General features: G+C 42.1%; 2 protein-coding genes across 5 annotated transcripts in view; one reads left to right on the top strand and one right to left on the bottom strand.

The window, feature by feature from the left end:
- Positions 1 to 4,581, bottom strand: part of nckap1 (NCK-associated protein 1) — a 38,035-nt gene extending 33,454 nt beyond the window's left edge. For all 4 annotated transcript variants that reach the window (XM_062534193.1, XM_062534194.1, XM_062534195.1 and 1 more), the window contains exon 1: positions 4,290 to 4,581. In XM_062534193.1, coding sequence (XP_062390177.1) covers positions 4,290 to 4,397 — 108 coding nt within the window. In that variant the 5' untranslated portion in view covers positions 4,398 to 4,581. The remainder of the gene's footprint in view (positions 1 to 4,289) is intronic.
- A 1,440-nt stretch (positions 4,582 to 6,021) lies between these two features.
- Positions 6,022 to 8,132, top strand: dusp19a (dual specificity phosphatase 19a). Its single transcript, XM_062533419.1, has 4 exons — positions 6,022 to 6,244; positions 6,442 to 6,488; positions 6,643 to 6,795; positions 7,630 to 8,132. The coding sequence occupies exons 1-4, from the start codon at positions 6,022 to 6,024 to the stop codon at positions 7,837 to 7,839; spliced, it is 633 nt and encodes a 210-aa protein (XP_062389403.1). The 3' UTR covers positions 7,840 to 8,132.
- Positions 8,133 to 14,313: the final 6,181 nt, after the last annotated feature.

Genomic DNA, 14,313 nt, shown 5'->3' with positions numbered 1-14,313 from the left:
TATATAACTGCATATATATGTATATATATATTTTGCCTTTTTAAGTCATTTGAAGATTCAGCTTAGTCAGTTGTTGTTACGGTCCTATAGCGGGTTTGGCATACAGGTAAGTTCTCCTTGAGAGGGACACTGTTGGGGTTACTGGGTGGCTGGCTATCTGTTAAAAGTGCTGCGAGGCGTTCCCAGAGCTAACATACACACCATGCAGAGTCCACTCCTCCAGGGGTAGGGAGACAGGAGGCTACTACAAGGATTCAAGTTCCACGTTTTTCAGAAAAGACCAGGAATTATGTGATTAGTTCAAAGGAAAAAAATAGTCATGCAAGCCAAATAAATAAATAAATAAATAGATAAATAAATAAATAAAAAATAAACAAACAAAATTATTTTCAAAATTTAATTAAACAAGAAATGCAACATAACCCAACGTATTTCACAACGGACTGTTTGAAGCCAAACAAACTGAACCCAAAAAGAAGGATATTGAAACTGAATTTTAACAGTGAATTAGAAAAGGAAAAAACACCAGGCAGATCAAATGTTGGAAACACCCCATGCAATATCTGCAGTGACAATAATACCGCTACACGTTAGGTGGGCTCCCAACTCAACCTCGCTACAAAAAAGGGCAGCCGGTTGGATGATCCCACTACATGAAAACACCGGCACACAAAACATGCAAAGCTTTAGCACTGTCCGGATCACACAAGGTATCAGGGCATCACAAACTAGCATGGGCCATAAACTAGCGGGCGCCACAAACTGATCGGAGTGATCTGAGCTATCAAACACCTGACTCTCACTAACAGTGACATCAACGGGCCATGGGTAGCCCAAATGTTTTCTCCACAATTAATTATGGCTCTGATCTGCAAGACTGCCATTCTGCGGAGACTTGCCCTGGGCCAACCGGAGAGAGCGAGAGAGAGAGGGAGAGATGGCTGGAAGTAACAGATTGAGGTCAAGGATATGCAGGACTTGGTCCTCATGAGACACGCTCCCCGTGGCCTTTAGATGAAGTCTTGCAGAAAGGCTTCATACAGAAAGGTTAATGCCTGCCTTTGTCGCCGTTTAGCCTACCACGCCATAAAAAATGCATTGGCCTATATATGGTACTGTCCTGGCTATGTGCTGTATTATACTATGCAGACCCACTAAACATGGTGCATACTACTCTCAGTGAGAATCTAAAACACTGATATTTCAGTGCAGATCTTCATCTTCAATGACTTCCATGGGCATGGTGAATCAGACTCCCTTCCCTAGGGCTGGATAGTTAGGCTGAATGTGAGTGAGATAAGCAACACGCACTTCCGTTCTTATTCTGAGGATGCCTAGTGTCATTTCCTGAGGTTTTTTAACGCCGCTTATTTAGGGCAAGTCTTCCATATTCACATAGGTCATTCTGGCACTAAAATATCTCATGAGAACATTACTTCTCTGGGCAAAAATGGTCATTGTATATGGAAAATGCACCACTTCCATTAACCATGAATAGAACAGCGAGTTCTAAATGTGGCAATGTCACATCAGAATGGTCCTAATCAACGATCTGGCTCTTTCTTCCCCTTAATCAAACCATTTTTTTAAATGCTTTGATGAAATATCTCACTAGCTAAGGCAGGCAATGACTGAATGCAGGCAAACCACTTGATTTACAGCAACAACTGAATGAGATTGCTGCAATTTCCAATGCATCTAGACAGTGCTGATGTCAATGTCTTTACAGTTGCTAAGCAACAGAAAACCCTAAATGTAACGCTCTGCTCGCTCGCGCTCTGCTGAAATGCCCACTCTCGACCACATGGACCAGCCCTATCTGCAATCAAATAACCCGATTAACACGGTGGAACGCGGGAATGGGGCATGGCGTTCATGGCGATACACAGAAATGGAACACATGGAGTAGTGCAAGACAGAGAGGATCACTACTTGGTTGGACACTTGTCGGTGGTGCGGACTGAATGCATGAAGTCGGATGCCTTTGGATGGGGAGGGAAACGAGAGAGAGAGAGAGTGAGTGAGTGACTGAGTGACTGTGTAGCTATTTGTTCAGTGTCCTCAAGTTGAGACTGAAACTTCTGTGGTGGACTCCCCCCATTTTCGCAGCATAGAGCCACTTCTGTGCCCTAATTGGCAGAGGGACACACTGCAATGAATATGCATCCCTCATTGGAGCGGGGTGCACTGCCACCCGATTCGGGGTGACAATGTGCGAGATGGGACAGCAGAAGGAGGAGGGGGGGCCAGGGGGGGACCTAGAGGGAAAGTAGGCCTTTAGAGCAAGTAGGGTGAGGGGCTGGAGGGGGGGCGTCAGAGCAAGAGGGGTTGAGGGCAGGGGGAGGGGGGCAGGAGAAAAGGATGCGAACAGATAGCCTAGCACAGTTCTCAGCTAGCCTCCTTTTCTACTGCTGGCTGATGCTGGACAGCTTCCAGCACGCTCACTGCCAGTTTCACAGGCTGCCAAAGCGTTTACTGTGAAGCCTCCATCTTTGAGATGAGTGTCAAACCCAGGGAAGGAATATTACTCCCTGTGCTCACAGCGAGCACCGCTACAAAGGGATGATGACACTGACAGGTCCAGCAGGAGAGGAGGTGTGACAGGTTCTGCTTTATGTGCAGCTGAGGGTTCACGCCAGCTCTAAGATGCTGTCAACCACCTGCATCACAGACCACAGTCACAGCACATACAAAACACAGAACCCTACTTGTGGAGGAATCGGAGGGTGTTTGAACCATGGATATTGAGGGCAACACCTCTAAGGAACATATCTTAATATAAACTACAATTAGAAAACAGACTAGAAATCTAGGCTACCACAAGGAATCTATGAAAAGGAACAATTGACTTAGTGTCATGTGTATCTTCTCAGCAACATTATTATATAGGGTCAATCAAACTATCAGCATTACTGTCCATGTACTCATTTCTGAGCAACTAAGCAATCAGAGTGCTTCATGAACACTTATTAATGTCCTTGAGGGGATTATTTAGAAATACTTGTCTGTAATGAATAAGGTATTCACAAGACATTCAAACAGCACTGTACGTCTCCAAAAAACATCAGATAAATAGCAGATTTATGATGGTGCTCAGGAAGTCAGGCTTCAAAAATTGCCTTCAATTGTGGCAGCAAAGGGAGGGACAATTGATGTATGAAGCGTGAAAACAACATTGCTAAATCATTCTGTGGTCAATTCTGTTCACGTTAACGCCCGTTCCTCCAGTCAGCTGCCCATGAGACCAATACATTGACTCGCCTTCAATGCGTGCAGTCCACTTGGCTGGCAACTCTAGTTTGACAAGAACTGTCCAAATTAATTGATTTCAGGGGAAGCTTAGCTAACTCAAAGCTGAGGTGTCTGGGCTGGATTATCCCTGTTACCTCTGATTATGCAGTTGCTCGCTATCTGACAGGGCGCAGAGCGTTGGTGCCCTGGAGCTACAACAATCCCGCTGGATATACTGTAACACCACACATGCACAATGTCAACAGAAAACACACAAAACGGACATGAATAAAATACCCTTGTGCCGAAGAGCAGGCATCCTCTGTGTGGAAGTGGTGTAAATGCATTCTGCCAATAGAATTCCTTGCTAGCGGACAAGCAGGTTAGCAATGACTCACTACTACTACTACTACTATCCTTTGCGTTAGCACACTGTAAGATTGACTGTCTGAAAAGGAAACCTATCCAGCAAGCTAACTTGTTAGCAGCTAGCGATAGAGCGCTAGAGGCATGTCATAGCGTCCGCAAATCTGTGCGTTCTTTGGTTATTCCTGGCAATGGCAGTGTTTGACCTGACGCAGAATGAACGGTACAGTAGTTTACGTGTAACTACCAATTTATTAAAAGCTATTGCTGTAATTGTTACGTTAGCTTGCTAATCAGTTAGCGAGCAGGCTAACGTTATCGTCAAACCCGTCTGGGAGAAATGTCCACAACCAAAACCTGGTAGGGAAGAATAGCATGGACCACCATTTTGCTATAATATATCCATAAAATAAACCTTAATGCAACGTTTATGTATATGGATATTTCAGAAACAATAACCAAGTCATCATTAGAATATCTATATTTACGATAAGGTCGATATTGAAGCCTTTCTGTCAGGGCCTTCCCTGAATTCCTGTCTGTTGCTGTCCTGTATGCTATCGCTGCAGTCATCTTTCACTGGGAATTGTGTCGTTGAGATAGATGATGATATCTTATATTATTATTAGGGCACTAAGATATTATTAACCCTTGATGAAACCAGTCTCTAACCTCAATTCCAAACACCTTACCTTTTTGATATTGTAGATGCGGGTGAGCATCCCGATGCCCCTGTCGTTTAAAATGGTCAATTTCTCCGCCAGCTTTTGCTGGCTTGGTTGTAACACACCCCGCGACATGCTGACAATTTAGCTAATGTGCTTCACGAATCCAAACGGATCGAAAAACTCTTAATGTAGTGTTACAAAATAAAGAAGCAGGCAAATGTTTTTAGTGTTAAAATTTGCCCATATTATGGGCTAAAATCCTCGTCAACTCCACACTCCCCTCCTCCGACTCCCTGTTTTTTTTCTAGGTGTTGCCCTAACTATCAGAACGAGGCTGTTTCCTGCAACACCAACGCATGTCACGTGACTCGCATCCTCCAGCAGATACAGTATTTCCGCCTATTCCCAATTATATTTTTCCCAATGATTTTTCCATATATATTTTATTTTGATAATATCAGGTTCATTCTCATTTGAATGTCTGGACACTAAACGCACGGTCTCTTTATATTTGGATTGCTAATACACACAACAACCCGTTAAACACACGGATCCGGATGTGTGCATTGGAGGGCATTTCATACAACCTGACCTATAGGCTAGGCCAAGTTCATGCCAGGCTTTAGAAAGCAGAGAATAAAATCGTTTTATTCGACAAGTATAAATACTTTTTTGTTACAATGGTTTTATTTAGTCGAATCATTTTTAATGTGAAGGTTTTTTGTACCAGAAACATAGGCCTAGGCTACATTAGGCTATCTGTCCTGCCAATTGCTAAAATGAATAAAACTTGTAGCCTATGATCGAGTCTTCATAGATTATTAATTTCTGTTAGTTGTTCTGTAAAGGAATATGATATTCATTAGTTGATCAGATGTGTTTCTTTACAAAAATCACTTTTTACTTTCACTTTTCACAATTATACCTGAAAAATTAATTGTCCACAGTCCAATGTGTTTACGTTTTGCATGATTATAACTGTTTTTAGGGGGCAAAACAACATTAATGACACAATTTAAGTTGTGATCATTGAGATCAATTAATGCTTTATAACATGAAATACAGGCAAATTCTACAAATAATTCTGTCCCCATGTTTTCATCATACCCTATCACATTTACATAAAAGTCTACATAAAAACTGTCCAATAGCCTACACCCTCCAGACGAAGTGAAAACATTCGACAAAGGTGCATTCTGTCAGAATGGTATGATCTTACACTGGGTTTTTTTTACATTTTTATTTTAGGAGGATAAGCTTAAGAGTCAGTAGTATGTACATACAGGCAAAGATATTCATTCTAACATGCACAAATTTGTCCATGACAGGGCCTGACGTTTTTAGGGACATGCATTCAGACCAAACCTTGTCCATGTAGGCCTACTTTACATAAAATACTTTGATAAAAACCACACATGGGATAAACAATTAAAAGTGAACAAATATTTGTGACTATAGCCTACCCAAGCCCAAGCCCCACAGCTACAGACCACATCACCAATAGGTGCTGCTGATGTTACAATTCCCACTATGGGTGGCAACGCTAATAGTGACCCTTTTTTCAGGTAGGCTAAGAGGTGCTCTCAGTTACAGGTTGGGTTGCAGGCAGTGAAGCCTAAGAAAGGAATGTAGGCTAAGTGAACATCAGTATCAGCTGACCAGTATCAGTGATAGAGCACACAGCTCCATCGGAGGACAAGCCAGCATCAGAGGGTCTTCACTTTTTCTGCCGCGGGGAAACCATCAGACACATGTGATGCAGTCTCTTGCCCAGGAAATAAAATCCTTCTCTAAAACTAATCTGAGAAAACAATGCACCAGGGTGACAACTCTGAGTGGAAGGCGGATTATTGAGACCTGGAAAGGATCCACTGTGCATGTGGTTGAAGATACTGTGCAGCCAGAGACAACATTTGGTTATGTGCAGGACACCAACTGGGACCTTCAAGTTGGTGTTATTAAACCACACTTATTGCTGGGTGAGTTTGTGAAATTCATACTCTATACATGGACATCTACTTGTTTTTTCACACTGTAAAAGAACAGTAAGGGCATTATAGATTAAATTGTTTCTTAAAGTGTAGTCTATACTATGTCCATATCCAATGGGTTATTATGCTATATTAAGGTGTGAGTTCAGTTATGTCAATTTGGGGTGGTTTGCTCATTCTCCCAGGTTCTCAAGATGCAGCACATGACTTTGGAACACTGAGGAAATTCAAGGTAGGAGTAATTGTTCTGACTTTGTCATCCTAAGAAAGGTGCAAGTCAAAATTAGTTCATGTTGAATTTGTTCTACATAGGATGTTGTATGTACAGTTCATTATTATTACAAACACATCATGTGGATTGTCTGTGTTAATTTCTTGTCTTTCAGGTCACACATATATTGAATGTGGCCTATGGTGTTGAGAATGCTTTTCCAGATCTGTTTGTTTATAAAACACTAAGCATATTGGATCTGCCTGACACAGACATCATATCATATCTTCAGGAGTGCATACAGTTTATAGAACAAGCCAAAGCAGAGGTAAGTTTTGATACTGTACAATGGTGTTTCTTGTGACAAGGTACAGTTTGGTTAGAATTAAATATACTTGCCTCTGTACCCTAGGGTAAAGTAAGTGGATCTTATCCGCTCTTCAAGTGTATCATATAAGGGATGTATTATTCCATGAAAGTGTTGTAATTTCCTGAGTGTTTGATTTTAATGCCTAGCCTACCTGATACTCAAAAGCTAGCCAATGGCCAGCATCCCTTATTCTAGGTAACCACACTGCATTGTGAATAATGAATGTTGAGTTTTCACAATGCATTATTTAGCACGTTGTAGAAAGATTATATCACTACCGGCCATTGTTTGTCATACAACCTCTTTACCAAATAGATGAGGCAGTCACCCACAACCTGACACTGTCACATGATGCAAATTCACAAGGGTTTATGATTACAGCACCTATTCAAAATAAGTTTCCATTCCTGGGATAAAATGAGTGAGTAGTTTCTTTGCTCTCTTGCCTCCCGTGTCATGCACCTGTGATACGGAGAGTAGCTTTCCCTTAATTAATCAAACTATGAGGCTTTTAGTCAAGAGGGGACTCATTCTCTTACCTTCCCACTTGCCACTGTGAGTGACTAACCTTAAGCGGTGTTTGTTTCATGAATTTCCATACCATACACTAGTGTATCGGATCGGGCATCGCTGGCACCGAGCATATTTTTTTTCCCAACCTGAGAGGCTCAATGAAGCGGAGTGCTCTGGCTCCTGTTGATGTCCTGGGTATAGTGTCATCGCAGTGTGCAAGTGCGCATACATTAGACATCCCTGCCACTTGGTCTTCTTCTTCTTCTTCCCATTTCTTAGAGAGGAGTTGTGCTGGTCCACTGCAACTCTGGCGTTTCTCGCTGTGCCGCTGTGGTCATTGGATACCTCATGTCCAGAGAGGGCCAGGCGTTTGGTGACGCACTTGCCCTTGTGAAGTCGGCGCGAGCGGCCTCCTGTCCAAACCCAGGCTTCATGGAACAGCTGAAAAGTTACAAACCACAAGCAAGCACACATATCAACGGTCACTGAACATTCAGTGGGTTTCTGTAGCATGACAGTCTATTCATGGTGCGCGCATGTTGCCAGCATGAGTGTGCAGAGTTGCAATATTGTATTTGAACTGTTCAAAGATAGCAATATCTTGTATAATTCATACAGTGCACAAATACCATGTTATATACTGGGTAAGGTCACTTGACCGAAGTAGTATGTTGTTATTTGCGGCAAGTGTTAGAACAGTTCACATTTTGGTATGGCTTAATTGATCTTTTGTTTGTTTTACAGTATAATTCTAATGTGTTAGGATATTGCAAATATGTTCTTCCCAGTTTAAGCTCTGCAGTTCTGCCATTCTTTCGATGGTTCTTTGGTCAAAGCAAGTATTAGCATACATTGGTAATGTTTTGCAAATAATCATTCTATACCTAAATTCATGCAGCTTAGGCCTACTTTGAAGTATGACTGAATCATAAAGATATTTGATCATGTTTCTTGACTTCTCCAATTTCAGTCAAATACCAATGCAAACTTAAGGGTGTATTTGGTTTCAAGTTGATCTATTAAATAGGGCTTTGAACTGTCTTTTAAATGAATTTTCTCACCACGTGAAATATGTAATTTAATAATAAAATGTAGCAGGACTGATTGTTGAAATTGATGGATTCATATCAAATGCACCAAATGGCTTTTTACTGTTTTATATTGCTTCAGTATTTTGGAAGTTTTTAAGCAACCAACTTTGAATATTGGCTTTGTTGTTGTTATTTTAAATCCCCTGTTCTGACACAAGGGTTTCACTGATTTGGTTTGTCAATCATAAAATATTTGAACTACACTTTTGCAAAAATCTTTGATTATGTGTGGAAGGAACAATGGTGTTGGTCCTGAGGCCTTAAATAGTGTCTGATGACTGTTAGTTGCTTGTATTGTCCATCCTGGATCCCTATTCTCTGCCTCATGTGTGTACTGTATAGCCTACAGATTTGAAAGTTACCACCATGGATAATGTGTGTGTGTGTGTGTGTGTGTGTGTGTGTGTGCGCGCGCGTGTGTGTGTGCGTGTGTGTGTGTGTGTGTGTGTGTTCATTCTCTGGTCTACAGGCCTAGCCTGCTTTGGATTGGAGTAATTTTGGTTTTGTTTTATGCACGTCTGTGCAACAGTCCTTTTGAATAAAATATACTGTATACATTTTAAAATTTACTAAATTGAATTGCTTAAAAGTTTAAAATTAAAACCTTTACATGTTTTATGTTTGCATTTTTTTCCAAATTTAACTTCATGCGTCATCACGTCCACAATTTGCGTATTAACAATCTCTTGGTCGGCCTATCTCATAAAATATTAATTTGCACTTTTGATTAATTAAGGCGATTTGGTATTACAGTGCCTCCTGCGTTGCACATGCTAACAGCATTTAATCTACATCATTAACCGTGGAATCGTCTGAGAGTTTACTATAGCCTATCTACTAAATTAAATTGCTGAAAAGTTTCAAATTAAAACCTTTACATGTTTTATGTTTGCATTTTTTCCAAATTTAACTTCAGATGCGTCATCACGTCCATCATTTGCGTATTAACATTCTCTTGGTCGGCCTATCTCATAAAATATTCATTTGCACTTTTGATTACAATATCGTGATATTTGGTATTACAGTGCCTCCTGCGTTGCACATGCTAACAGCATTTAATCTACATCATCAACCGTGGAGTCGTCTGAGAGTGTAGGCGATCTGACAAAGCCTCGCACGCACAGCCTCCGCGATATTATTTTAGATGCAAAAGGGAAAGAAAAGACTGTAATATGAAGAAGAGCACTGATTTGGTGTATATCTAAACAGCTGCGGCTCTCATGCTGTTGACAGTTTTGAGAGGTATTTGTGTTTCTACATGGGCACTCTTTCTTCTACGCTCGCAAGGAGGAAAGTTGCATCAGTTGCTGTCAAAGAGAGGGCACCGGATGGCCGAACAAGCTTGAACGTAGCTGACAAGCACAGCACTGTCATCTCAAATGATGTTCGCAGTGTCAACCGAGAAGTTCAGAAGGTGTCTTTCAATTCAGAGGAAGGCAAGTGTCCGACGTTGTTTTCATTGTATCATATTTCGTTTGTCTTCCAATGATGTTCGTTATTTGGGCATCTTGGCCACATGTCTCTCCAGTTAATCTGATACTTGGTTAGGTGTTACGCATTTTGCCAAACACCTTAAAAGTAATACTTTTATGAACGTAAACTGATAATTTATTTTCAATTTTGCAATATACAAACAGCATATGTAAAAGTTGGATCGCGCATTGATTATTCACAGGTGGTTTACTCTCTCGAGAAAGCCCCACTATGTTCTCAGTAGCCTAGTTGCTCCGTCAGGGAGGCTGTCACTTGGGACCCGGTCTTTTTTCTTCGGACTGAAGGAGAGGACTAGCAGTTTTGGTCTACGTTATCTTCTAAGAGTGTTCTGCTCTCTTAAGGGAGAAGGGACAAAACCACAGTGGGGACCAAATGTTAAACTCCTCAGAGACATATGAAAAATCTCATAGGAGGCTTAGAGCTGGAGAGCTCGTGGACTTTGGTGACAGTGAACTGAGGAAAACCATCTCTGGGGGACATTGTTTTTGTTTCAAAATGTGAAATTCTGAAGAGTTAGCAGTCTAATAGTAAATTGCCAGACATCAGGAGTTGATATATTTGTGAAATAGGTTAAAGCTATACTGTTTTAAGCTTGAATAGCTTTCATAGTGGCCACAATATGTCTTGGCATTAAACATATTGCAACTGACACTGTGGATTTGCATGAAACAGCTATAATGGCATTGCATTGCATCCAATGAATCCCAATACACATTATGTACAGAATGCTATATTCAAGAATAAGTCATCTTTCAGCTGAGAAAATAATAATTTTCTTGTTTATGCCATCCCTCAGAAGGACAAGTCTGTAAGCAAGCCACAGTAGTCTGGCCTGTTTTACATACGCTACGTAGGACCGTACATACGAAAGAGGATGCATGACGCCACAAGGTCAGCATTTACATTAGCCCTTGTTATGGTAACGTACACGCTTTCAAAAAGCAGAATATTATTATGACACAGTTATCCTTTTTTTTTAATAGCGAGAGCATCATAATAGCCAAATCTTACTATTTTGTTTCAAGCCCCCTGGAAGCGCAGGGTTGAGTGGGCAGAACAAAGCCATGGAATTCATTATTAGGCCTCTTTGGGCAATAGATTGCGCTCAGCAGATTGGAGCCCTAATTTGCTGTCCTCTGTTTTGCTTGCCAGAGCTGCTGGATGGCTGCAACGACAGCAATTAAAGATTTTTGTCTTATAGCCAAATGAAGCATAATTAAGAGCCATGGATTCAGGGCCCTTTATTTCACAATCACAGTGAAGAGCTGTTAGACGCGAGATTAGCATGAGAGCCAGCAGGGTCAATCTACACTGTGTTTTTCCAGGGAGGTGCCACCGAAATCACTTGCCACCTCCTCGGCCGTGGTGGGAGTCTGTGCTGTCATTGTTGCATGCGTGTCGTTGTTGAGGCCCAAACGAAAAACATGTTTATCTTTTTTTGCTTGCTTACACTTTGCATGGATAGTCTGCCAAGTGACCATCGACAAACAGATGGTTTGTTGAAATACAACTTCTGTCTTTAAAATGGTTATTAAATATCACCTTAGCCAAACCCAACCTCTACCCTTACCGTAAACACAACATGTGACTTAATGAATGGAAAGTGTCTGAGCACGGAATACCCAAACCCCCCAGACACCCCAACCGCAAGCACTATCAAGACAGGACATAGCATCTGTGTGTCGTTCATGTGATTCTGGTAATTGACGTTGCAATCTATATTTCAGTATCACTGACACTTGGTCAGCTAGCAGTAATGACTTGTCTCCGTGTTGTTAATGATCTCCACCTATGGGTATTTACGTGTAATTTAGAGGTCGTCTCTTACCGCCGGTACATGCGAGACGTCAGGGTGTCAGGCGTGTGCATGTCAGATTTAGTGCTCTTTAAGAGTCACGCCAATCCACACACAGAGACGCACACACAGACACACACACACATGCGCACACACACATTAGCACACACACACACACACACACACACACACACACACACACACACACACACACACACACACACACATACACACACACATACAAACACACAAACACACTAGCTCAAACACACACACACACACACCCTGTTTGCAGACACACACTGCCTATTCCTGTACCCTGTAGGTCCACTGGGATGTGCTTGATGGAGGTGCAACAAGCCGGAGACGCAGGCAGAGCAATTATTTATTTAGCCGGGGTGCTCAAGCGCACCCTCATCACATCCTCCATGACAACCTTATAGCGCAGTCAGGGGTTGATTAGTGGCTGATGACCTTCAGCGAGAACGCCATCACGCCATCTTACACAGGCCACTGCACGTGTGTGCTATGTACAATGAGTGGACTCTCACTGCGATAGTGAACAAATAAGAAGTGAGGTGATGGCTGATGATATAGTTTTTTTATTTCTTCCTTTTTTAGGTGCCAAGTGATTGCCACCCACATCATCTTCTTTTATGATCAGGAGACTCCCTCTGAACAATAGGCCTGGTAATTGTACCAGACGGTAGCGCAGTTTCTTCTTTTGTGTGAGTCCACAGGGGGAAGTAGGACTTGGGGTATTGCATCAGCATTCGTCTTACAGGCCCATTCCAGTGTCATCATCATCATCCATGTGATGATGACTGAACATCACTGAGCTCATTCTCTGGCTCTGAGCGGAGACAGAATAGTTTTGATGTGGAGATGAGTATTTTTTGATGTGAGGTCTAAAAAAGAAAAGGTACAGCCGTGTCTGACAGCTATGGGTCTCATTTCTGCCTGCGTTTTATTTCATTTGAGGGAGCAGAGGACATCCTTTGTAGGTTTGGCTGAAGATATTTCTGTGTAGCCCATTTATTTTAGTAACTGTCAACCTCATTTTAGATGTATAGCCTACATGCTATGCAATCTTCAGTTTGATTAGCTGTTGGTCAGGCTGCTCAGAATATTAGTACTTATGCGTATGATGTATACGAGTAGAAAACACCAAAGGATTGATAGACTGCAGTTTGCATTTTGACCACCAGGTGGCTCCCTTCAATCATGAGAGACTTCAGTATTCTCACTTTCCTGCAATAGAGACTCTGTTGCACTCATAGCCAGAGTAACATGGAGAACATCTGAAACTTTGCACAGAGCTATTCTATTTTTTAACATAATGATACCAAACACATTTGCCTACTGTGTTCTTTCAGCAATATTTGTGGTTAAAACAAATCCTTCTTAGAGTAACTCAGGGCCCAGTAGGTCCATACTATTTCTTCATCACTATCTGACTGTGAGAGCAAAATGAATTGCAGGGTCTCCAGTAGATGAAGGACTGGATTGTTTGCACACAGAGACCATGTTTGTCTAGTGTTGAACTAAAGTCTGGTCTGCAACATTCCCCAGTGTCTTCATGCCTTCATGACTAGAACCGTGCTTCAGCATTTGACATTTCGGCTCCTTTAATAAGACAGAATTAGCCAGTCACCCTCAGCTGATCCAGGATGAAACACTCATTAACTTATCTCTTCATTTTTCTCCGTAGCACCTTACCACCACCGCCCCCCCCCACACACACACACACACCTTCACCCACCCCAACCCCCAATTCTCTCTCTCTCTCCCTCTCTCTCTCTGGCGTCATGAAGCGTAAGCAAGCCGGGTCACGTGTGGATTAGCGCTGGCCTTTGAACAGTTCTGATGTGTGACAGGATTTTAATCAAAGGTTTGACCGGGGCACTAACAAATTGCAGGAGTAATGAGGTGATGACTATACCCTCCTGGGGCGAAGGCAAAAATGGGAAAAGATTGATTTGGACGTCAAGGTGGACAGTGAATCACACCCAAAATCAGCCCTGGACGAATGGCTGTCGCGTCACGGAACGGAAGTTTCTGGAAGAAAGTAGACGCAGATTCTTTAGACGTCATCATTCAGGGAGATGACACAGGGAGATGAACTAGGTTATCTGTTTCGTCCACTCTCGACTGCGCAATTAAAACCAGTTAGCAGCGGGCCTTTTCACCTGTCCCAATTCTGTTTGCTAGAAAGCAAACAGCCTGCTTATGTAACCATTATGCAATATTTAATTTTTTACATAATTGTCCCACACTTGATCAGGGTACATGAAAACAATGTGGTGACTCACTTAGACGTAGGCCTTAATTATGTCTGGATAGTGGAAAATGCCCGAGGCGACGGCCGCGTGGTGTTGGTGGTGGTGTGAGCGGAGACGTCTGTCAGCTTTGAAGGCCCGTCAGCACAGTCCAGGCCCCATCAAAAGCAGCAGCATCCGCTGCACTCTTACACGGTCAGAGTGTTTATCTGTCTTGCCGCTGACTAATTCCTTTCAAATGGGCTTTTATGAGAATTTAATTGTGTCAACATGACTGCCTTCGAAAAAAAATGCATACATGCAT

Source organism: Sardina pilchardus, chromosome 4 (genome assembly GCF_963854185.1).
Source record: "Sardina pilchardus chromosome 4, fSarPil1.1, whole genome shotgun sequence".
In the NCBI taxonomy this organism is placed as follows: Eukaryota; Metazoa; Chordata; class Actinopteri; order Clupeiformes; family Clupeidae; genus Sardina; species Sardina pilchardus.
The sequence above is the reverse complement of the archived record's forward strand: the minus strand, read 5'-3'. Positions and strand labels throughout refer to the sequence as shown.